This window comes from Protobothrops mucrosquamatus, unplaced genomic scaffold, assembly GCF_001527695.2.
Source record: "Protobothrops mucrosquamatus isolate PMUCROS unplaced genomic scaffold, P.Mucros_1.0 scaffold_177, whole genome shotgun sequence".
Lineage (NCBI taxonomy): Eukaryota > Metazoa > Chordata > Lepidosauria > Squamata > Viperidae > Protobothrops > Protobothrops mucrosquamatus.
In genome coordinates, this window is record NW_015386253.1 from 4,285,474 (window position 1) to 4,312,382 (window position 26,909).

At 43.2% G+C, this 26,909-nt stretch overlaps 1 protein-coding gene across 2 annotated transcripts; it reads left to right on the top strand.

The window, feature by feature from the left end:
• Window positions 1-262: 262 nt before the first annotated feature.
• On the top strand, window positions 263-26,909 carry MTURN (maturin, neural progenitor differentiation regulator homolog). 2 transcript variants are annotated; one of them, XM_015823183.2, is made up of 5 exons: window positions 263-332; window positions 466-734; window positions 15,426-15,548; window positions 17,837-17,980; window positions 25,643-26,909. In XM_015823183.2, exons 2-4 carry the CDS (start codon window positions 573-575, stop codon window positions 17,942-17,944), a joined length of 393 nt encoding a protein of 130 aa, XP_015678669.1. In that variant the 5' UTR covers window positions 263-332; window positions 466-572; the 3' UTR covers window positions 17,945-17,980; window positions 25,643-26,909. The 2 variants fall into 2 exon arrangements, with proteins under 2 accessions (XP_015678669.1, XP_015678677.1); XM_015823191.2 differs by having other exon boundaries at window positions 25,710-26,909.

Genomic DNA, 26,909 nt, shown 5'->3' on the forward strand with positions numbered 1-26,909 from the left:
GCTGGCAGAATATTTCAAGAATTACTATCCTGCGAGTTGGTAGGAGGGGCCTTCAAGCAGGTGGAGAGGTGGATGTGGCTCGCGAGCTTAACAGAAAGACTCGGGTTTGAGAAGAAACGGGTGGATCCTTTAAAATCCAAGTAGGATCCGGCAAAATCCAGCTTTTACCCACACCCGTTAATTGACCCCCACACAGAATTTAGCGCAGCTGCCCTGAGCCTATATTAGGCGGCCACTGAAGAGGAAAAGGCGGCAGCAGCAGGAGGAGGCGGGGAAGAAACAGCGAGCGAGCGACAGACAGACAGACAGAGCCAAGCAGCCTTCTACACCCAGTATGTAAACAATATATGGAAGTTATCAAGTAATGTTAAGCCAATAAGCGGCAACAATCACTCAGGGTGCAAAGGAGGCCCCTGGCCTGAAGCACCCCCGCCCCCAGTAACCCTTCCTTTTCCCTGCCCACAGAAGGGCCGACTGCCCGTTTTCCTAGCGGGCGAGGGGAGCAGAATCGGATACAGTCACACGCCGACGAGGAAGGAGGAGGCTGAAGGCAGCCGCCAGTACAGAAGAGGATGGATTTCCAGCAGCTGGCTGACGTTGCGGATAAATGGTGCTCCAACACCCCCTTCGAGCTTATTGCCACGGAGGAGACCGAGAGGAGGATGGATTTCTACGCAGACCCGGGCGTTTCTTTTTATGTGTTATGCCCGGAGAACGGATGCGAAGACAATTTTGTAAGTAGAGGAAGAGGAGGTGGGTGAACGAGCGAGCGGGAACCAGCGTTTTTTTTTTGGCCGGGGCAAAAGGCTGGAGCGGGGAGGCTGCTCGCGGTTTTTGATTTCTTTCAAGTCCCATTCCTCTTTTCCCCGCTTTTTGCGGAGATGGCGGAGGAGAGACGTTTTTCCTTTATTCCCCCCCCCCCCCATACCGGGTGGGAGGGAAGATGGAAGAACCTTCCATGGGTTAGAAGAGGGACCGCTGCCCTGTTTACTCTGGATCATTTTTGGGGTGTCTAGGAAGGCATAATTCCACACTCTCCCTCCTCCCCCCGCCCCCCAGAACACAGTGGAAATGTCACCTGCCTTTTTTATTCATGTTGGCCCTAGAAGGTTAAATGGTGAAGTGTGTGTTTTGGTATAGTATACATCATGGCCTATTGTGTCAGCTTAACATAACCGTTTACTGTGATTTCTCCCACTCCCTCATCCATTCAGCATGTGAAAAACAACATTTCTTGTTTGCTAAGGACTGTTACTTCTCTCAGAAGATATCCTAAATTCTGGTTAGCATTTGTCTCCCCTCAGGGCTGTTCTTTCAAAGTACCAGAGGAGGGTCTCGGGTTATGTAGAGTGCATTGTTTTCACCAGTACGTAACTTGAGCTTTGGAAGTAGAAGCATATCTGGGTTACCTTGAGAAAAGGAATTTCAGATATTGACTGAGTTCACCATAGTTTGGCTAAGGAAACCATATTTTATTCTGGTTTTCTAAACCTTGGCCACTTGAAAATATGTGGACTTCTGCTCCCAGAGTTCCTCAGCATGACTGAATGAGGAATTCTGGGAATTGAAGTCCACATATTGTCAAGTTGTCAAGATTAAGAAACACTGGTTTACTCTGTTAACCAAGTACTTTATTACCCTGTTCCATAACATTTTCAATCATGGCCTTGGTTTGTTTAACAGTCTGGGCCAAACTACTTGGTTAGCTGTTACTGGTTTAGTATGTTATGGAAGCATCAATAGGCAGTATGATTAGTTATCAAGAATACTGAATATTATCTGAAGAGCTAAGAGTTCCCAGGTGTTACTCAATGCATGATTTTCTCCATTTGCAGTTATCATAGCACAAGCATGGCCTAGCAACCTCCTTTTTCTATTTTCATCTGATGCCTGGCACATAACTGTGGTAGCTTAAAGTTTAAGCTATTCTTGAATATCAAAATAAGAGTTTTCTCCCTAAACAGGTTTTGCCATGGATACAATCTGACTCATTTTACTAACAATTGGTCAATGACTTCTACAGAGTGTGATCAGCCTGGCACTTATTGACCACTTTAGATTAGCATGAATTTACCGCCTCCACTTCAAATCCTGGGTACTGTTTTCAAGTGTCTGCTTTTGATAGGGAGCAAGTCTAGGCCTTTCAAATTCAGCTCACCCTATTTGATCACTAGGTCTCAAACTGATCCTTGGGGCAGAGAACTGGATCAGCCTGAAAAGCAGCTGATCGGTGATTGTAATGGGATCTCGTACAGTAGACCAAAGAAAGAGAAAACTCACATTTCCTATGCCTTACATGGCACAATTCTTGCCATGCCTGTTTTCACACTACTTTTGAATGGAGTTTAATGGTGGTTAGGTCACTTTGAATGTAGCTGCCTATAATATTTGAGCAAGGCCAGAGACGTTTTGCCAGAAAGCTAAACCTCCGCAGTCTAGTCATCTTATTAAAACTTATCTCTTTTTCCAGCTCTAGACCACATTAAGATGAAGATGGTAAATATCCTCCCCACACATACATCAGTTGGTGACTTGGTGACTTTTGGTGGAGAGGGAGGGAAACAATGTATATTCCCTCTCCCCCCCCCAAGATTTTTTCTGAAGGAACCTGTGTGGGAGAATGCTTTTGATTTTATGCCTTTAGTATTCTAAACAATAAATGGTTTTAGGATGGGACATGCCTTCCTCAACCATGTCTGCTTGCCTGTAGAGCATGACACAGGCAGGAGATAGCTACTTTCTGCCAACAGCATGTCTTAGTTTGCCAAAGTAGCAAGTGTCTCACCCTTTCTCTTACAATAATAGAGGTAAAAAGCAAACCTATAGCAGAAAAAGGCAAGTTACCGTATATTTTGCTCCATAGCTGCTAATCTACGCATTAACCCAAATTCTCCAGTCAAATTAGAAAGTTAAAATATAAAACCCATATTAAGCTAACTCAGGATCACAAAATAATTGCAAAGTTCGATTCCCCAGAACTCTTCTTTAGGGAGGGGTAAAAAGGAAAGAGTTGCTGTTCTGGTCATTAGTCTGCCTTTAATTTCAGTTGCATGTTCCACTTCAGAAGCTAAGTATAAACTTTATAATAAAAACCATTAAGGGCTGAATTAGAAAACAGACTTTAAAAATTCCAAAGGTGCTTTTTCAAAGCTTGGATGAGAAGCGAAACGTTTTCACGAAAAAAACAAAGCCCAGTGGCCTTTTTGAAAAAGCACCTTTGAGATAACCATGACCTGGAGTCTTGACAATTGAAAATCTCTGTAGACTTTGAAAACTGGCCACCTAGAGATTGCTGCAGAAATAAATGCAATAGGAATCCACTGTATGTCTTTTTTATATTTAAGTTTTTCCTGCTACCTTGAATGACAGTGGAGTGGCCAGTTTTGAAGGGTGTATTACAATACCTAGAGCAGGGGTAGGCAGCCTTGGCTCTTTTATGACTCAGGAATTCTGGGAGTTGAAGTCCACGAGTCATAAAAGAGCCAAGGTTGCCTACCCCTGATCTAGAAGGTTGCAAGTTCTTGGTATAAATCAATGTAGGTCTTCAGATTTAGATGCAGTCTAACAAATCCACTATATTGACAATATGGGGTTGGTTTTTTTTAGAAAAGTCACTATCTTTTTGTCCAATGTACCTTACATGATTGTTGTGTGGATGTATATTACCTATGACTTATGGGCCACATCTGGCCTGTCCACTTATTGGATATAATTGCCAGAAAATCTCCAAAGGTGGTTCAGGAATTTTAGTCTTTAATGTAAAAAGATATGAAGATTATTACATGACATGAGCTATTGTCTTTTAAAAATGTTTCTAATTTTAACTGTAGTTAAATCAAATTTAAATTTTGTTGCATACCATTGCTTGCTTATTGAAATGCAACTATTGACATGGGAATAAAAAGGCCAAGTCTGGTTCTAAGATTAAAGGAAATTGTGTACCAAATTTTATTGAAACAAATGCAGATTAATTAAAGAAGTGTAAAAAGGAAAACCTAATAGTTAAATACTCATTATGTAACAGATAGTGGAAAAATAATTAAAGAATTTGACTGGCTCTGACTTGTTGACATTTAGTATAATTTGTGGCCTTGCAAATTAATTTAACATAGTGTTAGAATTCTTAAATCCTAAAAAGAGATTTATCTGTGGAATTGAGTATTACTGTGAAAAAAAAAATGCTATGACAAAATTCTCAATGATATTGGGCCTTTTGAAAAGTAATGGAGCAGAGCTTATATAGAATTTGATATAATAATAGTGTCATCATAGCATGATTTTATCTAGTGAGTGCTTCTTAGTGAGCTTCTGTTTGGAAATATGCAACTAGTTAACTGAAATTACTCTAGTTGAATTCTACAAGAGCCGAGGGTGTTATGCTTCTCTGGGGTAGCTTGATTCTTAAATAAAAACATCAGAATCTGGGAGAAGCAGTGAGTCAGTGGGGTTAGGAGGGATAGAGCTTTTTAGAGGCCTTAGTGGATTCACAGTGGTGTTTGGATTTTTTTTTCCTTTTGAGAAGGTTTGGGTTAGTGCAGTAGTACCTTTTTCAATGGAGTTTGGCATGAAACTGCTCTGTTTAGTTAAGTATACAGTTTTGTTTTTAACTGAAGGGAAAAAAATTAACCTTGCTTACTCTTTTTTAGCTGCTATGGTGAAGCAAAACTACCCTCCTTTTTTCTCTCTCTCTGTTAGTTAGCAGCCTTATGTATTTAACTGTGGGTACTGTTACTTCAATAAGAGCACTACTTTTCTCTCTTAATATAAAATCAGCACCTAACTGTTTTTGGCTGTTCTTGAAAATTTCATGTAGGGTTGACCTTAACTGCTATTCAGATAGGCCTTGAGGAAATCTCAGGGCTATAGAATTAGATAGGAAAGCCAGAAAACACTCTGGGCAAGAGCGAAATGACCATTTTACCTTCATTTAAAGAGAGTGATTTAAATACTTTTTGTTTCAATGCTGAATACATTGAATTTTCTTGTCCAAGGCTTTACTAACTTTCAACTAATTCTGTGACTAGTTCTACACATATTAACCTAGTGCTATTTCAATAATATACCATTAAATTTTCCATTCTTTCAGCATCTGTGAATGTGTTTAACCCTTGTACATTTATCACTTATCTTCCCATCTCATTCACTGTTAGCTTGCAGATTTTCATCCATCTTTTCATAATCCATGATGCTTTCCTTTCTTTTTTCTGTTGTCAGAACTTGAGTGCTAAGTTCCTAGGTCAGTGGTGGCGAACCTATGGCACGTGTGCCAGAGGCGGCACTCAGAGCCCTCTCTGTGGGCATGTGTGCCATGCCCGAGATGGCAACCGTCCCTCTTCAACCAGCTGCCCATTAACTCACCAAGGACCCACATGGCCGGATGTATCCCAGCACGGCTGGTTTCCCTCCCCCCCCATCCCATACCTCCTGGCTTCACATGCTCTCCTTTTTCTGGCCACGACCCATGCATCGCCTCCTCAGCTGTTGGCCGTCCGTCCAGCTCAGAGGCGGCTTCTCTGAACTGCTGGTGGCGGGCTGCGGAGCCCCAGAATGTGCCGGTCGAGGGGCTGGCAGGCTGGGGCTGCTAACGGACACTGTCGGCCCCCATGCACTAGCTGGCCTCTGTGTGTGGGGGCTGATGGTGTCAGGCAGCAGCCACCCTGGCCCCTGCCTCGCCTTGCCCTGTGACAATGGCACCCCTGCCCTGCCTCGCCTTGCCTCGTCTCACCCCGCAGGATGAGCCTCCTGCCCCACCTGCCAGATCCACCTGGATCTCCCCCAATGCTGCCCGGCCCCCACAGGTGTCCCTCCCCACGAGCAACTTCAAGGTGACCACGCCTACCTTGGCCACACCCACCCAGTCTGCCATGACCACCACAGCCACGCCCACTCAGTAGGCCACGCCCACCTGGCACCTGGCGATACATAAGTGGGTTTTGGGTTGCAGTTTGGGCACTCAGTCTCTAAAAGGTTCGCCACCACTGTCCTAGGTTATTAAGGGACAAGTCTTGAACTGCAGCTTAATTTCAGGATGAGATTCTGGCTATTAATCACAGCTTTTGATTTAGAAAAAGTATTGAACTTGTCCTATATCAAACTAAGATGTCTACTTATACCACGGGTCGGCAACCCGCGGCTCCGGAGCCGCATGCGGCTCTTTCAGCCGTCTCCTGCGGCTCCCAGCCACGTGCAGTGCCCTCCCCCAAAAAAGTAGGACTCAAAAAGTTGAACCAATCAATTCAAACTTCTCACGAAAGAAGTTTGAATTGATTGGTTCAACTTCTTTGGTTTGTAGGACGCTGTTCGCCATGGGCTCAACATAGACGGGAGGGGGGGAAGACAGCTCCGGAGGGAGACAGCCCTGTAGCAAGAAGCCGGCGGTCCGAGCGGAGCGGCATGGAAGACCTACCGGTCAGTGTGGGAAGCTCCAGTGTTGCCGGTGAGCAAGGCTTGGCCTCCGCGGCCCTGTTCCGCACCCCCACGACCAGCTGGATTGGCTTTCACGGTTCCAGCCCGGGGACGCCAGCAGCATAGAAAGCGGTTTGGCGGCGCTGCCGTGGGCGGGGTGTCCTTGCAGCAGACAACTTGGGCCCGGATATTTCCTGTGGCTCGCGGCCGGAGACACCGGTGGCGCACGGCCCGGACTGTCTGCGTTGCCATGGGACCACCCCCCTGCGGTGCCAGCTAATGCGGCATGTTTCCAGCAGCGAAAAAGGGGCCTGAGCGGCGGCGGAACAAGATGCTGGGCAGCACGAACTGAGCACGTTCTTGATAAGCAACAAGCCAAGGCCCCACATCCCTCCTGCCGCCGCTTAGTTCGTGCTGCCCAGCGTCTTGCAATCGGTTGGAGAAAACAGGTGGATAGGATTGCAGCCAACGATAGTAGGACGTTAGAGCCGCGAACTCTGGTCTCCACCCGGGCGGGCAGGTGAGTGAAACCCCGAAAGCTTTTGTGTTCCTTTGCAAAGAGAAGATGCCGGGGGAGGGAAAGACAGTTCCGGGGGGAGGCAGCCACGCAGCCAGAAGCCGGCGGTCCCAGCGGAGCGGCACGGAAGACCTACTGGTTGGTGTGGGAGGCTCCAGCGTTGCTGGTGAGCAAGGCCTGGTGTCCGCAGCCCAGTTCCGCACCCCGATGACCAGCTGGACCAGCTTTCACTGCTTCTTTGCAAACAAACGCAAAAGGTTTCAGGGTTTTTCTTGCCGCTTAATTTGTGCTGCCCAGCGTCTGCCTGCCTGCCTGCCTGCTTGCAGACCTCCGTGCTCCTTCCCCGAAGCATGCAATTGCTCAGAGCCTGTCCCAAAAGGTGCTGCTTCCCTGGCAGGAGCCGAGTTTGCAAGCCTCGTTGGCAAGCCGGGAAAACCGAAGGTCCGGAGGGTTCCCTCCTGCTGCGGAGCTGCAGTGCCTGGCTGTGGGCTGAGGGGGGAGGGGTGGGGGGTATCCGGGGCCTAAAAGGTCCTCCAGGACAGGCTCGGGGCTGGCCCTCTTTCCCCGGGTGCAGGAGAAGGGGAGGCGCAGGCTCTCCACCTGGGCGGGCAGGCGAGCAAAACCCCGAAACCTTTTGCGTTTGTTTGCAAAGAAGCAATGAAGCCGGTCCAGCTAGTCGTCGGGGTGCAGAACTGGCCTGTGGACACCTGCCCGCCCGGGTGGAAAGCCTGCGCCTCCCCTTCTCCTGCACCCGGGGAAAGAGGGCCGGGCCCGACGGACAGGACCTCCTGAAAAATCCGGGGCCCATGGGGGGTGGGGGAAGGGGGAGTCGGGTGCCGGTCCGTGACGTCGAGGCGTCGTCCTCCCTTGGGAGGCCTGGAAGCCAAAAGGGCCGAACGGTTGAGCCGAGGACGGTCCCTTCGTCGTGGAAAACCCTGCCCGAGACTCGTTAACGTACGAAGCCCCTTCCTCGTCGGAGGTCTGCAAGCAGGCAGGCAGGCAGGCAGACGCTGGGCAGCACAAATTAAGCGGCAAGCAAAACCCTGAAACCTTTTGCGTTTGTTTGCAAAGAAACAGTGAAAGCCGGTCCAGCTGGTCGTCGGGGCACGGAACTGGGCTGCAGACGCCAGGCCTTGCTCACTGGCAATGCTGGAGCCTCCCACACCAACCAGTAGGTCTTCTGTGCCGCTCCGCTAGGACCGCTGGCTTCTGGCTGCGTGGCTGCCTCCCTCCGGAGCTGTCTTCCCCCCCCACACCATGCGCCACCGGCGTCTTCTCTTTGCAAAGGAACGCAAAAGGTTTTGGGGTTTTGCTCGCCTGCCCGCCCGGGTGGAGACCAGAGTTGGTGGCTCTAACGTCCTACTATCGTTGGCTGCAATCCTATCCACCTGTTTTGTGCAACTGATTGCAAGCCAAGCGCTGCCTGGTTCTGAATTAATAGCTTGGGGGGGGAGTGTGAAGCCCACTGAACTGCGTGATCCCAATGACCGAGCTGACTTTGCAGGAGCCTCCATCGGATTGGAACTTTCCTTTCCGATTGAACTTAGTTAAGGCAGGGCCGTTCTTAGCGTGGTGTTCACATGTTAGTTAGTGGGGCTGACTAGTTCTCTGGCAAGGGTGCCGCGCTCCGGCCTTCCTCCCAAGCGCCGTCCTCGGAGGGGTAGTTCAAGGCACCACTTTCAGCCGGCTCCTTTGGCGCGGCCCCAATTCTGCTCCGGGGAAATGAGGGCTGGGCGGAGTGGGGCAGCGCTGCCTATCTCAGTCACGTGGAGGGCCGTATAAACACCACCAGATGGCTCCGCAGTTACCGCCGGGGGAGATGAGCAGGCGGTTGCTCCCGCGGTCACCTTCCCGCTGCTATGGAAGATAGCCTGGTCCGCACCTTTGGGGGCCTCAGCCTCCAGCAGCCCTGCCGTGCCCAAGGCAAGCCCCCCCCCCACTCGCCGCTTCAGCAAAGGGTGGAGAGCAGTCTTTTCCGAGGGGAGGTGAAGCCAGGACGGCAGAGCCGTCCATAACAGAGCTGGATGTGTCGCCTTAGGCTCCACTCTTCAATCAAGCCCCGTTGCGTGTGTGTGCGTGTGTGCGCATGCGCGCGTGCATGCGCACATTTTGCGGCTCCCAGGTTTTTTTTTTTGTGAGGGAAATGGGTCCAAGTGGCTCTTTCACCATTTTAGGTTGCTGACCCCTGACTTATACCATCCTACAGTAGGGGGGAAGGAAGGAATTCATGGCTTTAGTTTCAGTTTAGTTTATGAACCTTTAAATAAATGTCCTAATATACAATTTAGATGGGGTGATGGTGGTATAATTTATGCCCTTGTTTATATCTGGGAATCCAGAAGATTCACTCTAACCCTTTAAAATATCCAGTTCTGCATGTTGCTGTTTTTCTTCCTCTTTCAAGTGTAGATTAATTACTATTTTTCTTTTTCAGCTTTCTACAGAACTATAATGAAACCTTTTCCAATGTGAATTTTTATTCATTCATCCGTCAATGGGCTTTACAAAGCATAAAAAGACAATCCCTGTCTGAGAATCTTACAATCTAAAATTCAATAGATTGGGGAAAATAAACTGAGAAAGGAAAAGGCAATGAAAGATTAAACAACAACAACAAAAAGCAAACTATCTTTATTTTACTTGCACATATTTAGTTCTACTGGTTTTCTTGGTGTAGATGAGCCATCAGTGATTGTTTTATTGAACAGATGTTATTCTATTCACTCCTAATGTCTCTAGACACCTTATAAACATAATAGCAATAGCACTTAGACTTATATACTGCTTCACAGTTCTTTACAGCCCTCTCTAAGAGGTTTACAGAGTCAGCATATTGCCCCCAACAATCAGGGTCCTCATTTTACTGACCTCGGAAGGATGGAAGGCTGAGTCAATCTTGAGCCGCTGAGACTCAACTGCCAAACTGCTGGCAGTCAGCAGAAGTAGCCTCCAATACTGTATTCTAACCACTGCACCACCAGTTAACTCAATAAAATTTTAATCCACCAATAGGCAAACAATATGAATTCTAGAAAATCTGCTTAAAATATTTAAGCTCCATTGTGAACTGGATGGCAAATGCATAATACTGTATAGGCCCTATCACAAGAAATAATGATAGTAGGATGTAATAGAATAATCCAACCTTGTAATTTTTATCGTTCCTTCTGCTCCTCTATTTTTATACAAACCGTTATCAGTTGAAATATAATATTTATTGCACACACACTTTTTGCCAAGCTAGACTACTGAACAATGCAACTAAAATGTTCCATTTGCTGTCGTCTGGAAGGTTTCTTGAGTGTTGAAACTGCTCCCACAGAGGTCTTGTTTTTTTGAAGTGATGCCAGGTGTTGAAAAAGCTTGGCCTCTCTCATGATGCATGCTAATAAGTCCTCCCTTGATTTTCCAGACATTAAGTGATATAGTGTCTGAACTTTTATTAGATTGATCAGCCCATAGAGAATGCGGACACACTGAGAGGCACTGTTGGCACTTGCTCTCTAACTCTAGGATTCAGTGGTTCATAGTCTGCCAAAGCTTGGCTTGATCATCTTTGGTTAGATTTATTTTTTTGGATGATCATTTAGACAACAGTGATAAGAGTACTCACACTAGAGCAGCGGTTCTCAACCTTCCTAATGCCGCGAGACCCCATGCACCCACGTGACCACACGCACAAACCCACATGACCCACACGTGACCCACACATGCACCCATGTGACCACACGTGACCCACACGCACGACCACACGTGACCCAGGAGCATAGAGATGGCTCTCCTGCTCGAGCTTGAGCAACCCCCTCAGCCGGCCGAATCTCGCCGCTGGGAAGGAGAGGAGAGAAAAGAATGGGAGAGGGGACAGGAGAGGGGGAGAAAGGGGGGTAGAATTTAGAAAAGAAAAGGAAAGAAAAAGAAACTTTTGTGTGGAGCCGGCAATCGCGGAGCAAGATGCCCGTTTGGTGCGGAGGCAGGCAAGCCCAGGCGCTCCTGGGTGGCCATGGCAAGCAGCAGCGAGGACACAGGCTGACCACCGGCTGGACCACCAGCTGGCCCAGCCCAAGGGAGGTAAGCATCCACCGGGCCACACGCGCGCCAGCAACCCTCCCTGCACCCACCGCTGCTCCGCTAGCCTTACCTTGGCCACCGCACGTTCGCTGAGGCGGCAGGCCCAGGCGCTCCTGGGCGGCCATGGCAAGCAGCAGCGAGGACGCAGGCCGACCACCAGCTGGGCCACCAGCTGGCCCAGCCCAAGGGAGGTAAGCACCCGCCGGGCCCCATGCGTGCCAGCAACCCTCCCTGCACCCACCGCTGCTCCGCTAGCCTTACCTTGGCTACCGCACGTTCGGTGCGGCGGCAGGCCCAGGCGCTCCTGGGCGGCCATTGCAAGCGGCAGCGAGGACGCAGGCCGACCACTGGCTGGGCCACCAGCTGGCCCAGCCCAAGGGAGGTAAGCACCCGCCAGGCCCCACGCACGCCAGCAACCCTCCCTGCACCCGCCGCTGCTCCGCTAGCCTTACCTTGGCCACCGCATGTTCGGTGCAGCGGCAGGCCCAGGCGCTCCTGGGCGGCCATGGCAAGCGGCAGTGAGGACGCAGGCCGACCACCGGCTGGGCCACCAGCTGGCCCAGCCCAAGGGAGGTAAGCACCCGCCAGGCCCCACGCACGCCAGCAACCCTCCCTGCACCCGCCGCTGCTCCGCTAGCCTTACCTTGGCCACCGCACGTTCGGTGTGGCGGCAGGCCAGCAGGCCCAGGTGCTCCTGGGCAACCATGGCACATGGCAGCGAGGGCGCAGGGCGACCACCGGCTGGGCCACCAGCTGGCCCAGCCCAAGGGAGGTAAGGCACCTGCTGGGCCCCACGCGCGCCAGCAACCCTCCCTGTGCCCACCGGCCTCCCCCTCCCACCCCTGCCCTCTTTTACTTACATTTAGGAGTTGCTCAGGAGGGAGGGGTGGAAACGTCCAGAAAGCTCGCCTTAGCTGCAGACAGCTTGCAGCACCGTTTGCAGACTGGGACTTTTGGCGGGGTCAGCAGGGCAGAGACAGCCTGGACAATTCCTATTGGCTTTTGAAAGCCAATAGAATTAGACTCTTTTAAAGAGAGTCTATTCTATTGGCTTTCAAAAGCCAATAGATTCTATTGGCTTTCGAATGCCAATAGAATAGAGTCTCTTGAACAGAGTCTATTCTATTGGCTTTCAAAAGCTAATAGAATAAGAGGGAGTAGCACAGCTAAGGAAAAGGGGAAAAAATGGCGGAAAAAAAATGGTGGACTGCGTTGTTTGGCGACCCCCGTGAAATGGTCGTTCGACCCCAAATGGGGTCACGACCCACAGGTTGAGAACCGCTGCTCCTATTTTTTTTTCCCTTTTCCTTAGCTGTGCTACTCCCTCTTATTTTATTGGCTTTTGAAAGCCAATAGAATAGACTCTATTCAAGAGACTCTATTCTATTGGCGTTCGAAAGCCAATAGAATCTATTGGCTTTTGAAAGCCAATAGAATAGACTCTCTTTAAAAGAGTCTAATTCTATTGGCTTTCAAAAGCCAATAGGAATTGTCCAGGCTGTCTCTGTCCTGCTGAGCCCGCCAAAAGTCCCAGTCTGCAAACGGTGCTGCAAGTTGTCTGCAGCTAAGGCGAGCTTTCTGGATGTTTCCACCCCTCCCTGCTGAGCAACTCCTAAATGTAAGTAAAAGAGGGCCAGGGGTGGGAGGTGGGAGGCCGGCGGGCGCAGCGAGGGTTGCTGGCATGTGTGGGGCCCAGCGGGTGCCTTACCTCCCTTGGGCTGGGCCAGCTGGTGGCCCAGCTGGTGGTCGCCCTGCGCACTCGCTGCCGCGTGCTGTAGCCGCCCAGGAGCGCCTCGGCCTGCCGGCCTGCCGCCACACTGAACGTGCAGTGGCCAAGGTAAGGCTAGCGGAGCAGCGGCAGGTGCAGGGAGGGTTGCTGGCGTGCGTGGGGCCCAGCGGGTGCCTTACCTCCCTTGGGCTGGGCCAGTTGGTGGCCCAGCCGGTGGTCGCCCTGCGCCTTCGCTGCCACATGCCATGGCCACCCAGGAGCACCTGGGCCTGCCGGCCTGCTGCCGCACCGAACGTGCAGTGGCGAAGGTAAGGCTAGCGGAGCAGCGGCAGGTGCAGGGAGGGTTGCTGGCGCGCGTGGGGCCCGGCGGGTGCTTACCTCCCTTGGGCTGGGCCAGCTGGTGGCCCAGCCAGTGGTCGGCCTGCGTCCTCGCTGCCGCTTGCCATGGCCGCCCAGGAGTGCCTGGGCCTGCTGGCCTGTCGCCGCACCGAACGTGTGGTGGCCAAGGTAAGGCTAGCGGAACAGCGGCTGGCGCAGGGAGGGTTGCTGGCGCGTGTGGGGCCCAGTGGGTGCTTACCTCCCTTGGGCTGGGCCAGCTGGTGGCACAGTCCGTGGTCGACCTGCGTCCTCACTGCCGCTTGCCATGGCCGCCCAGGAGCGCCTGGGCCTGCCGCCGCACCGAACGTGCAGTGGCCAAGGTAAGGCTAGCGGAGCAGCAGCGGGCGCAGGGAGGGTTGCTGGCGCGCGTGGGGCCCGGCGGGTGCTTACCTCCCTTGGACTGGGCCAGCTGGTGGCACAGCCGGTGGTCGGCCTGCGTCCTCGCTGCCGCTTGCCATGGCCGCCCAGCAGCGCCTGGGCTTGCCTGCCTCCACACCAAACGGGCGTCTTGCTCCGCGATTGCCAGCTTTGCACAAAAGTTTCTTTTTCTTTCCTTTTCTTTTCTAAATTCTACCCCCCTTTCTCCCCCTCTCCTGTCCCCTCTCCCATTCTTTTCTCTCTCCTTCCCGGCGGCGAGATTCGGCCGGCTGAGGGGGTCGCCCTAGCTCAAGCAGGAGAGCCATCTCTATGCTCCTGGGTCACGTGTGGTCGTGCGTGTGGGTCACGTGTGGTCACGGTGCGTTCGTGTGGGTCACGTGTGATCACGTGGGTGCGTGCGTGTGGGTCACGTGGGTACGTGTGTGGTCACGGGGTCGCGGCATTAGGAAGGTTGAGAACCGCTGCACTAGAGCATCTTAAAATCTGAGCTGTTATTTGATGTATTGATACAAGATCTGAAAAAACATTGTTAAATTGTATTTCTTAGTGTTTGGAAACCATAATGTGCAAAAATTCCTAGCCAGCATATCAAATCATTCAACATATTTGAAGGTGCTAGCTTAGGAAGTATGATCTTATTGAAATACTTAATCTACAGGTTGACTAAACAAGTTCATTTTTTTAAACTTGGGTTGAGTCTTTGAAAATGTGTGCCTTTAAGATCTATCTCCATTGGTGCCCTTCAAATTTATTGCCATGCATGGCATTTTAGATTTTTTTTAAAAAATGATTTGCAATTGCAAGTTCAAACTAAGATCATGGAGCTTTCCTAAAAAAAATAAAAAATATGGCAATTGTAGCCCAATGTTTGAAGCATGAATAATTGCTAAAAATTAACAAAAAGGAATGACAATTAGAGTGTTATGATGAGTGGAATAGTCAATCATCTTCTGATAAATTGGTGCTTTGTAACTAATAATGGTCCACAATCAGTTTTGTTGTGAATAGACAAAATCTCTTAGCACGTCACTGGCTTAGGAGGGTTTTTTTTCCCCTGCACCACACTTGTTCTACCTGCAATTGTAATTTAATTAAGTATTCCAGTTAATTGCATTACTCATTACTTAAAGTTGATTTGCACTTTTTGCTTAATGGGGACTAAATGGAAAGGCCAAGAGAAATATCAAACTCTTACAACTTGTTCACTCAGGACAGGCATTCAACTGCTAAGAACAGAAGGAGCATCAGCAGGTTCAAGAGGCTCTGGGGTTTGGCTGAGAGTCCTTGGCAGTTGCTTGACAGTGCCAATGTTGTGCATTGAACCTGGTCGTTTCCTGTCCATCTGCTATGTTATGGACAAGGAAAGAGTTTGCATGTTGCATAGGCAGTGCTTTTTTTGAAGAAGAAAAAAAAAAGGTGCCGGAACTCACACACGTCATACAACCCGCCTTGCCTACCCTACAAGGTTCCATCCAAAAAAGGTGCCGGAACTCCATTCTATGACAAAAAAAGCCCTGTGCATAAGTGAAAGGTATACATTCTCTTATCACACAATAGTCTACATGTGCAGAAATATCTTTTTTGCATTTCCTGTGTGTATATAGCAGCTGTTATGCATGGAAAAGGTAGGACTTAAATGTAATTATAATATAGTAATAGTAAACTAGAGAAGGTTGGATTTGGGGATGGGGGATTCATAGTGCCAGGGTTTTAACTTCTTTCTTCATGATACTCTCCGTAGATCATATTAGAACCTATGACCTTACAGGTATGGCTGAACAACAGCTTCCAGCATCCTTTACTATTGGCCATGCTGACTAGAGTTGCTGGGACCTGTTGTTCAGCAACATCTAGAGCATCAGAATATCATCTTCCTCTTTCAGAGTTTCAAATAACATTTTATGTTGTCATTTTTCATTTCTGGTTCATCACCCTTGCTTTGTCTTTCAGCATGTCTGGAGTGAAAGTGAGGACTGCTTACCTTTTCTGCAGTTGGCTCAGGACTACATTTCTTCTTGTGGTAAAAAGACACTACATGAAATTCTGGAAAAAGTCTTCAAATCATTTAGACCTGTAAGTGCACATTTTCTTTTCCAATAGTTTAGATCCAGTACACTAGGTGAACATGATATATTTCTTCTACTTCTTAAGCTGTCTGGCAAAACACACAAAAATAAATGTTTATTTTCAACAGCATCAGTTTATTTTCTCCATCTCTGGTCTTCCATTTTGCAGACTCCCTGCTGGGGCAGAGATGAACCATACTGACTCCCCAGCCAAGTGGGAAATTGTGAAGTTGGGTAAATGTTGGGTCTGAAGAACTACAGACAGGATGTCTATATTGGTTTCTATAGTGAAACTATTTTCTACTATTTTAATGGAATTTCATAACATAGGTATATTGACTTTCACCAGAAGAAATAGATGAACAAACACTGTTTTTCCTCGTAAACTGAGAAAAAATGTACATGCTGAATCATTTAAAAAAGTTTACTTCATTTTTTTATCCTTCCATACTTCTAAAAACAGTCAAAGTAGATTAACAAAATAATTTTCTAGCTCTTTGTGGTTTATTTATTCCAAAATAATAAAATCTTTTCCAGGTACAAATAGCATGGAAGGTAAGTAGTCTTATAATTCCTCAAATGATCCTACCTATGTTAGTAGATTGGTGTGAGACAAACAAATGCAGGAAAATAAACTTTGGCCCAGAATGTGTAACTTTTAGATACGATTTTATGATTCAAAATCATGTAAATTATTGAAAATAGTACTTAAGCAAGACTTCAAAGACTTGTCAATATAAACATAACTATAAGCACATTTACTTGAAAGTGTTTTTTATGTAAATAAAAACAGCAGCTTCATTTAAAAAGAACAAGAAACATTGGGCTGCCTAATCTGTCATTCATACAAAAGAAGCCAAGACTGAGAAATAAACAACACTAATTTTTATTATTCATTTTTCAATCATGACTTCTTTTTTTTATATGAATGAATTCAACACACACATTTTGTGTATAATTGGCCCAATGTAGTCATGAATTTTTGCAATCAAGTTTTGAATTGCAAATTACTTCACAAATATAAGTTAAATGTTGATTTCAGAATATTTACATATTCTAATTTTCATGGAAAACTTAAAAATTCAAGTAGGATATAGTTATAGCTATCAGTAGAACAATGGATTAACTTTTTGTTCCCCAGCTCAAAATATATGTAGCTATTTTATACAGATTTAGAGTATTAGACTAATATAGTTTTAATTTGATAATTTCAATGGTTTTTCAGGGATATTTATTTTCAGGGATGTTTCCATATGGAGGTTTTCTGATGCTGTCATTGAAAAGACATTTGTGCATATATTCAGTCTCTTTCTTCAATTGAATTTTAATTTAAAAGTATAGAATCAAAAAAGTTACAGTGTTGGGCTTTCTATTTTTTATAACTGTACTTTTAAACATATATTCCATCTTTTTTCTTATATTTCAAGCAAACTTCAGTGCTTATAATTTGAAGGCCAATTATACATCTTTCATCTGGAAATGCTCATATTTCTCTTGATATCTGAAGCCTCTTCAGATTTACCAATAATTCAGCAGCAATAGGTTTCTAAGTCTGTTGCATTTTTTCATATGGAGATTTTTAAAATGTCCTTGAATGTACAAATTAAGAACAAACAAGTGTGTTTGCAGACTTAAGTATTTTACTTAGAATGTCTGTTCAGAGAACTAGAATTGGCTGCAGCTTCTGAATTAACAAATATTTTAAAATTCTTCGTAATGGGTAAAATTCCTTGAGTGAGATGAAGCATACTGATAAAATTATGCTGTGACTAGTCACTTACCAAATTATCTGTTTTCTTGCAAACATCCCTCAACCATGCCATCTTTGCCTTCTTTCTCGGCTAACTTTTTCTGAAACAGATAGTTACAGAGTTAGATTTTAGAAGCCTTGATTAACTAATAGATGTTGAAATTTTGCAAGCAAGTTCATGGGTTCTTTTTGATGTTTTTCCGCCACTTGTGACTTAGCCAGTCTTTCATCTTTCTATTCAAAAGAGTTCCAAAACTGGTCAAAATAGTTTTCATTTTCATTTTATTAAAAGCTAGATTCAGAGAGAGAAAGGCTATTTGTCTGGAAGTGCCTTCAAATAGAATCTAGTCTAGTTTTGCTTCCTATAAATGAAAAGTGTTAAATCAGTGTCTGCAAGCCACTTACTTGACACTTCTTTTCATTTTAAATTGAAATATATCATTCCACAAATATTTTTTCAGGTATGTTCTTGAGTATAAATTATACTTCTCATGTCATTATTTCATATTACACTTATAGTTTATTTCTTCCTTCTTTACAAATAGCTATTGGGGCTTCCAGATGTAGATGATGCCTTTGAAGAATATCATGCAGATGTGGAAGAAGACGAGGCCGAAGCTGATCCCCAGCAGATGGGTGTCAGTCAGCAGTAATATTCAGAGGAATTAAAATATATATTATCTTACCAGGTGGGGTCTTATGCTTCTGCATTAGCATTTTTGAATTAGCACATCCTACTGGAAAACCTGACACCCAAACCCAAAGTTTAAAAATAAAACAGCAATATTATTTTTGAAAGTCTGTGATGAGCTTTGCTAAGATGTGGTGTGAATTAACTCCTGCTTCAGTTAATATTTTATGATGTTGTCTTGGTAGCATTCTGCCATTGTTAACTTAGATTTTTTTTTCTCTCACGGACTTGTCTTTTTTTGTTGTTGATATTATTATCATTTTTGTTTGTATAGAAGGATTAACATTTCACTGATCTTAATGTGATTTGAATGTTGAACAGGTTAGTGTGTTAAATATTTGCAGGCCCTTACCAAGGACCATCCATGCAGAGAATAAATGCAATCAGCACTTTTGGTTTCCCCTCTCTTTTTCTCTCTCTCTCTTTCTCTCTCTCTCTCTGTGTGTGCTTTCTCACTTTTGTTTTTAAAGAAGTATTACAGATTAAGGATCATGTTTCAAACTGATAGCATGCCATCAAACAATGCATTCCCAAGTCTCCCTAACTTTTGTTGGAAATATTTAAACAGGGATTTATTATTTTTATTAAAATCTGTAACAGAGGCACTATCTCCAGCTCCAAAATTGTATGTGTCCTTTTTTTTCAACTCTTGCAGTTTACAATGATCATGATTGCTGAAAAGTGAAAGTGGTTTCCCAAATTCCTGCCATGCCCAACCCTTCTTAATATGCTAGACTTAAACTCTGCAGTGCTTAGCTCACCGACAACATCAAAGTTGCCCACGTTACCAGTTCCTAAAAGCCTTGGGAGATGCCATACACCTTTATCCATCTCCTGAAAACATTTTCCTTTCCTTCCTATATTTTGGTTTAACACTGATATATTATTATAACTCAGGCCATGTTTCCTCATAGTTGGCTTCTAAATTATTTGCAACCTTTGTTAAAAATTCATGCTCACAGTAACAGTCTACGTACAACATTTACAATGTAAATGTTGATTGCAGTTCCAAGAATTATTATGGACTCTAGCTAGAAAATACTGAAAGTTGCAATAACACTAATGCATAGCACTAATGAAGGCTGTACCAACTATAGTTGGGACTAACACATGGATGGAGACAAATATTAGTGTCGGTAGGAGAGAACAGGCATTATATCCAATGTCTAATCATATTTACTTAATTTTGGCCAGAATATCAATAGATAATTAAATTAAGTTATTTAATTATTGCAGAAGGATCCTTATAGATTAAACAGTTCATGAATATTATGCAGGTTTTTGTTAAAATAAATTTTTTCTGAAAATTTTAATTTAAAGGCAAGAGGCAAAACAGAACTGACATCGATCTGTTTTATATATTTTTGTTATCAAATACGTACTCAAATCTTGCTTTTGTTGTTGTTGTTGTTAGTTGCGAAGTCGTGTCCGACCCATCATGACCCCATGGACAACGTTCCTCCAGGTCTTCCTGTCCTCTACCATCTTCTGGAGTCCATTTAAGCTCACGCCTACTGCTTCAGTGACTCCACCCAGCCACCTCATTCTCTGTCATCCCCTTCTTCTCTTGCCCTCAATCTTTCCCAGCATTAGGCCCTTCTCCAGTGAGTCCTTCCTTCTCATTAGGTGGCCAAAGTACTTGAGTTTCAACTTCAGGATCTGGCCTTCTAAAGAGCAGTCAAATCTTGCTTTAACAAAGAACAAAGTAAATTAAAAATACAGACTTACTCCTTATCTTCTAAATATATATATACAAGAAGTGGCAGTGAGTAAAAATTATCTTTTGTGACTGCTTTGCATGAGGAAACTATTATTGGTTTGCCTTTTAGTAAATATCAGGCTTGGAGAAATCTTAATATAGAACTTTTCAGTATCTAATGTCAGGACCAGACAGCAAACTTCCTGGGAATTCTTCTGTTAATATTCATAATATTTAATATTCCTCTGACTGATTTTATTTTGTTAACATAATTCTAATTTATCCCTATATAATGATTAGAAAATATAAATAGTGCATGGATGCAACCAAGATTTTTTCTTCAGAAATGTTTCTGCTTGCCTATGGAAAAAAAATGCAAACTTGAGAGTGTCTTGGGAGTAATGTCATCATTAAAAGGGTAAAAGGGTGTTTTGTGACCAAACATGCTGATTTTATGGGAGCTCTACAGTGTGTTTTCAAGTTCCAAATGTAATCATTGGCCCAAAAAGGATGCCAGATTATCCCTCCCAGGTCCACTCACTTCCTACAGAGTAGAAAATCTATAAATCAATAGCGGATTTGGGAGTTCTCTACAGAGCTGATGTTGAACTACATGTAGTACATAACCAATGCAATATTTCATGGATGATAGTGTAATTGGCACCACTCCATGCATTGCATCGCTTTCTTGTATTGTGACACTTTTTAGAAGCAGCTCTTCTATTTGTCACTGTCTTTCTGATTCTTCCATAGCTAATCAAATGTGTCATCCCTCAATGTTTAAATGGTGGTTGTCCACTGCCTCTTGGTCGGCTCCTTACCTTTCATCTTCTAATATATAAAAGGGGCTTCCCTCTTGGATGGCAGCATAAACCCAGCTATATATCTAGGCAGCTCCTAACCAACAGTTTCATCTGTTTTCTAAGACCTGGGTTTGATTTCTGCATTTCAGTTGGTCTAATTGATACCCCATGTCAATGTTACATTCATAATCCCTGTTTATATCACTTGGTTCAAAGTTCTTGAATATGTGATGTCAGCATTTACAAAATGTAAACAATTTTTAAAGTTGTATCTCTGTAGCTTTCTCAGTAAATTAATTTACCAACAATTAAAAGCAGTTTTCCATATTAAAAAAGGACAAAAATATTTGATCAAAATTTTATCCATGAATTCACCTCTTTATCCAGATATAACCCACAGCTGGGTTCCTAAATAAAATAAGCATAGCTGTTCATCTCTATGACTTTTCAAGAAGAAAAAGAATATTCTTAATATTTACAAAACAAAGATATATTTTAAATTCTTTAATAAAGGAATAATTTTATAATTTCTAATGATTGATATCATTGTCTCTGCCAACACTATTTTCAAAGAAAGGTTTTTGTGGATAGTATTTTCTTTTGGAATTTGTAGCTGCTGAAGATTGTTTTAAAGGTTTTTATTCTTATCCCCATTTTTTTAATATATGATTCAAAGTAGTAAACATTCCTAATTTTCCTGTCTCCTATTTTCCCCATAACAGCCACCCTGTGTGGTGGGTGAGCCGGGAGAGAATGAATGGCTCAAAATATCAAAATAAAGTATACCACACTGCTTTTTGCTCCTGTCTTCAACACTGTTTATATTCTATGTTTGGTCTCTAAAACAAAATTAGCATTGTAAATCTGCAGATGCATACAGGAAGTAAGTCTTACTTAATGCAATAAGATTTACTTCTAATTATGTTGATCATAGTTTAATAATTCAACCCATATATTCAGCTAAGAAGAAAGTCTCAGATTATGTTAAGCAAGTTTTCATCCAGGGAGCACTATTAAAATAGGAATCGTCTATGTTACCTGCTTCTATAAAAACATATACGGTACTACTGGTTGGGTTCACGTGTTGCAGTATGGTCTGTATAGCCATGGTTTGTAAACAGTAGCTTGGCTAATCCAAACTCTTAACAGCATTGTAGTTCAGCGTGATTTGTGCATCATCTCACTGTCAATTTTTGTGTGTGTGTATACACACATACACACATTTGAGACATTTAAAAAAGTTAATTCTTGTCTTTTGATCATTTGTTATTTAACAATTCAGAGTAATCAAAGTAGAGTTGAGCTTTTTGGATAATTCATTTTATTATTAACATTCACATCTGTCTGAAGTTTTGTAAACATAATGCAGTAGCTTTAAACTTCTGAAATAAAGTTTTGAATTTAAATCTGTGGGTTCTATTTAACGCTAGGAGGAGGGCACTAGAAGAAAAAGTAACATGTAATCATACTCAGTCTAGGAAGTGATATAAATTTACCTGCTAGCTGTTTTTTTAAGGACCTAGAACTACAAATTAGCCAAGTACTTTATTGACTAGTATTTGTGAATCCAATCCATGTGATTAGCTTATGTTCTGTATGCTTTATAGTTAGGCCAACTGTGCAGTCATGGCAAGTGTATCATTTGAACAAAGCCAGTATGAAAATAAGCTCTTAGCGAGCTTTCTACTTATCTGCTATATATTCTCAAAATTCAGTTATACAGTACTATCATATCTGGTCTATGAAAAACCAGATATCTATTAGACCATAGCAAAGGGAGCATCTAGATTTTTGCAGCCTCGCATACACATGACCAAAATAGAATCAAGCGTGCAAAGATAAAGATGAAACAAATAGGTTTGATAATCAGGATTGATATACTAAAAACAGGAAGCATTTTTGCCTCATTTTAATTTCTCAATAAATATATATTTACATTCATTTTAAGAATGGAAAAAAGTGACATACAGGTAGTCCTTGACTTACAAACATTATGTCCATTATGGGCATAAGTCATGACAGTCCTAAAGCAGGTCACCCAAGTGACTCACCCAATTTTACAGCCTTTTTTGTGTCAGTTGTTATGTGAATCACCATGGTTTTTAAGCAAACTCATTGTTCACTATGGGATATTTTTGCCAAAAACTGGAAGTAAATGCTTTTGGCAAAAATGTAAATCACGGTTGTGTGACTGCAGGATGGTACAAATGGCTATAAAATGTGGGCCAAGCACATGAAGTGCTGTTACATGATGGGGGGGGGCCTGTCAGAACTTAAGAACTGGGTCATTTTGGAGAATCATAACCTTGGCCACTAAACAACCGGTCCTAAGTCAAAGACTACCTGTACAGTATTTGAAAATGCTGTTGCAAAATATGTCCAGTCATTACTGAAAGATTTCCTGAGTTGTGATATTTTGTCCATCCATTGATATCAACCAATATTGCATAACAGCCTGAGCTGATCAATAAATAACCATAAGATTTTTACAAAGTGGGAAGGAAAAGAGGAGTTTGAAGGAAAGTTTTAAGAGTTTGCAGAAGAAAATTCTAATTAGGTACAATTTACAACTTTCTGTAATCTAATTCTTACTGAAAGCCAGAGCCTTTAAACTAAGCAGTGCTATCCAGGTTTTATATTTGAGCACTGCATTTATTGAAGAGAGGAGTAGATAATAGGAACATTAATTCTCTGTAACAAATATGAGCTAAGATGAATTTCTATTAGTACCAAGGCATGAGAGAATCCAGTGACCTTTCCCTACACTGATTTTGAGTTTCCACAATGTCTCAAGATATTGTAGTTAGATATCAACCAGAAGTATTTTTCGTAGCCCTTTAACTATGTTGCATTACAATTGTCATCCCGAAATAATGTAAGTAAATTAGCTAATTGTGAGAAATGATTAATATAGGAACATGGAACATTTTAAATCCCCCCCCTTCCCAAGGTGAGATCTGCCCCCACCCTTTTCTTCTGCAAGAGCCTGAAGACCTGGCTCTGCCAGTTGGCCTGGGAACCCAATGGGGGAGTTCTCTACTGGAGGTGGCTGCTGGATTGATGGCATGCCCCCACCTCTGCGTTTCCTGCTTCACCCCAGACCATCTTCTTATAGCACTATTTTTTCATTGTTCATTTCATTGTTTATTTTATTGTTTCATTATTTTGCTATTGTTATGTTTACATTTCTTTTCATTTCTCTGTTTCTATTGTTGTAAGCTGCCCAGAATAACCTCATGGCGAGATAGGCAGCAAATAAATCTAACAATTTTTAAAATGTTTTATTGTATATTGTTTATTAGAATATTGAACTTTCAAAGCAATTTCATATGCACGCAACAATTCAACAGATAAATAAAGATAATTGGTGGAGAATCTGAAAGATACACGACAAGAAAATAGTGCAGAGGGAGAAGAAAATCCTTTGATTCAGTTACCCTACTGAACAACCATATCTGTCTACTTGTCTAAACTTGGATTTGCACTACATTTTATTCTCTGCTTGGATTGGTCTGTTCTTTGCTAGCTTAGTCTTCTTTGATTTTTGTCTTCTCCTGCTTCTTGTTCTTGAGACACAACAATTTACTTTTCAACTTCCCTTTGCTTTCTCCCATCAGGGGGAGGAAAGAGTCACCAAAGGGAACTAATACTGCTCATGTTATTTCCTCACTAATGCTTAATAAGATTCATCAGAAGCCCTTTTTCAGAAGTAGGATTTATTTGGCAATTACTCCATTTATAGTGGTGCTGTGTCTCTTTGTCTTCATTAACGGTTCATCCAAGAAAAAAAGTTCCAAGAAGGAACAACTCAGATGTCCTTGGGTAATGCTGGATCAGAAGTTCCAGTTAAATGCCTAGGAAATTCTTTGTCAAACTACATTTTTATGCTAGTTACAGGTAGTCCTCAGACTAATGGAGCTTGAGCTAGGTCCATAAAGGAGGAAGACAAGCAGCAAAAAGCTCTGTAAACCCCAAAACATCCCAACGGGGAAAGAATTCAGCTAGAATAGGGCCGAGTGCCACATTCCATTGCTAGAGAGGCTTTCAAACAAGTCTCAGTGTTTGGCCAATTAAGTCATGCTCAATAAAGAAAACATCAAAAAGCCAGCAGAGGAACAGATTCGTTGAACAGCTAGCCAGCGTGAGATTGTAAATATCTCCAGGCTCTTGCTAGGGTTTGGGGGAAACCCAGGAAGAGCTCCCCCAAATATTTTCCTTGCTTAACCTCTCCCTCCTTCAGAAACCCACATTTCTTCAATAAAATATCAAAAAGCAGGGGGAGGAACAGACTTGTTGATCTGCCCCCCCTCCCCATTAATGTTGGAACTAAATTCCACCTCTGCCCTCCAATCTCAATCTTTTTTAACCATCTCATTTGTTAAATTTACTGCATGCCTAGAAAAAGGGTGACAAAACCAGTAAGTTACTTACCATAATGAATAACTACCAAGCTGAAGAGCAGAGACAAGAAAGCAAGCAAGCAAAGAAAATATTTTTGCATCTTGCTTTTATTGAGGAGCTGAAGAAAAAGTTCAACTCAAAAAGTTCGGCCAGCTAGAGCACAACCTACGCAGCATACAGCCAGCAGCAAGAAGCTGATTCCTTTTTATGTAGGTTTATATAGCAACCTGCAATAACTTTGAACAGCTGCTAAGTGACCGGTTGTATCCTGAGGACTACCTGTATACATGTGCAAAACCTGCAATGCATGTGCAAACAGAACTTCTGTTTGAACCTCTGTTGTGTGATACAGATTTTTCTGTGTAACAGTTCTTGCAGACCTATTTTCCTGTGATTTCTATTGTTCCCTTCCCATAACCCATTCAACAGCAGAGCCAGGAGGGACAAAGGGGAAGATACTGATCTGTAATTTGCATGTTGATGGGCTTATTTGGTAAGACTGATGTTTTAATATAGAAATCCTTTGTAAAGAATGTAGAATAGTTGTGATTAGCCATTTTCATACTAGTTATAATTAATTTTGTATTCTTTCAAAAGATGCAAAAATTTCCATGCCAAATTTTTTTTCTACAATTCTTACCTATCAGTTCTCTTAATGAAAGAAACTTTGCGTTTGAAATTTCTTTCAAAGGATAATTGGATTTTGACAAAAGTCTCATGGTTGGAATGTGATATTCTTAGATTTACTTCATTGCAGGATGGCCAAGGAGTAAATGTGAATGTCCTCTCTTTCATTGTCCGATAATATCTTCACTGGTCTGCAGCCTTCCCTGTCTTTCCATGCTTCAGTTAAATTCTAAGGGAAGAAGACATCATGAGAGAACTCCACTGAGCTTTGTCAGATTGGAAAATGTGGACATCCAGGGTTATTTCAGGATTACGGAAAGATGTGTGAGAGAAAAGAAGCATCCTTCATCAGCAACAATAAAGTAAATTCAATTAAAAGAAATGCAGAAGAAAATGTCAAGCACCCTGAGAATAAAGTTTAAAAAAAATTATTTTTTTTTCTCGGGGGGGAAAAAAACTAAGAAACTACAAGGCAGATTTGAGAGTAACATTTTTCTTAGAATAATTATGGAAAATAGTCATTAGCTTTCAACAGATAGAGGAACTGTCTTGGATCTGAAAATATTGAGAAGGCACCAGAAGAAACAGCTTAATAAGATTATTGACTGGCAAGTTTTTCTTTTCAAGTTTCCCTTTCTATCATGCTATTTGACAATGAATAGCAGTATTGCTGCACTTCAAAGACCTCAGTTTTCAAATTTGACTTAACTATTCGTTGGTTTTGATTGACTTTATCTTTTATTTATAATACATGTATTGATCCAAGCACAAAGACATGGAAAAAGAAAAGCACCTCTGTCACAAGAATGAATGAACAACTCTCAACTATTGTCCAGGCTGGTGGAGGATTGCTGGAACTGTCCTTCAACAAATAAGTGCATTAAAGTTATAAAGTGCAACAAAAGCTTTTGAATATTTATGCACAAGAAGGTGCTCTTTATATATCTGAATTCTTTATGTTTTAACAAGATGACTTATGATACAGAGAGTAGTTACCTCAGCATAATTAGATACATCCTTGATTAACTAGAATCCAAAAATACATTGCATATTCAAGTTTATAATTTTAAGGAAGGGAGGCAGGTTTTCATCATTTTGTTGGCATCTTTATTTGTGTTTTAGAAATTGTAGTTCAGCAACATTTGGAGGGCTACAGATTCCTTTTTTAAAAGAATACCTTTTAAGAGTAATCCTTCAGTGTGATTATTATTATTTAGAGATTGAAAACCTGTAAAATATATTGCAAAAAAAGAAGAAGGATATTGGTTAACCTGCTTAAAATTAGTGCTCATTCAATGAAATCCTGTCCATGGTGCCTTCTCCTAATGCCTGGGCATAAAATCAAAAAATGTAGCTCAGCATCACTATCTTGCCATTAAAAAGCTTACCAAATTTTT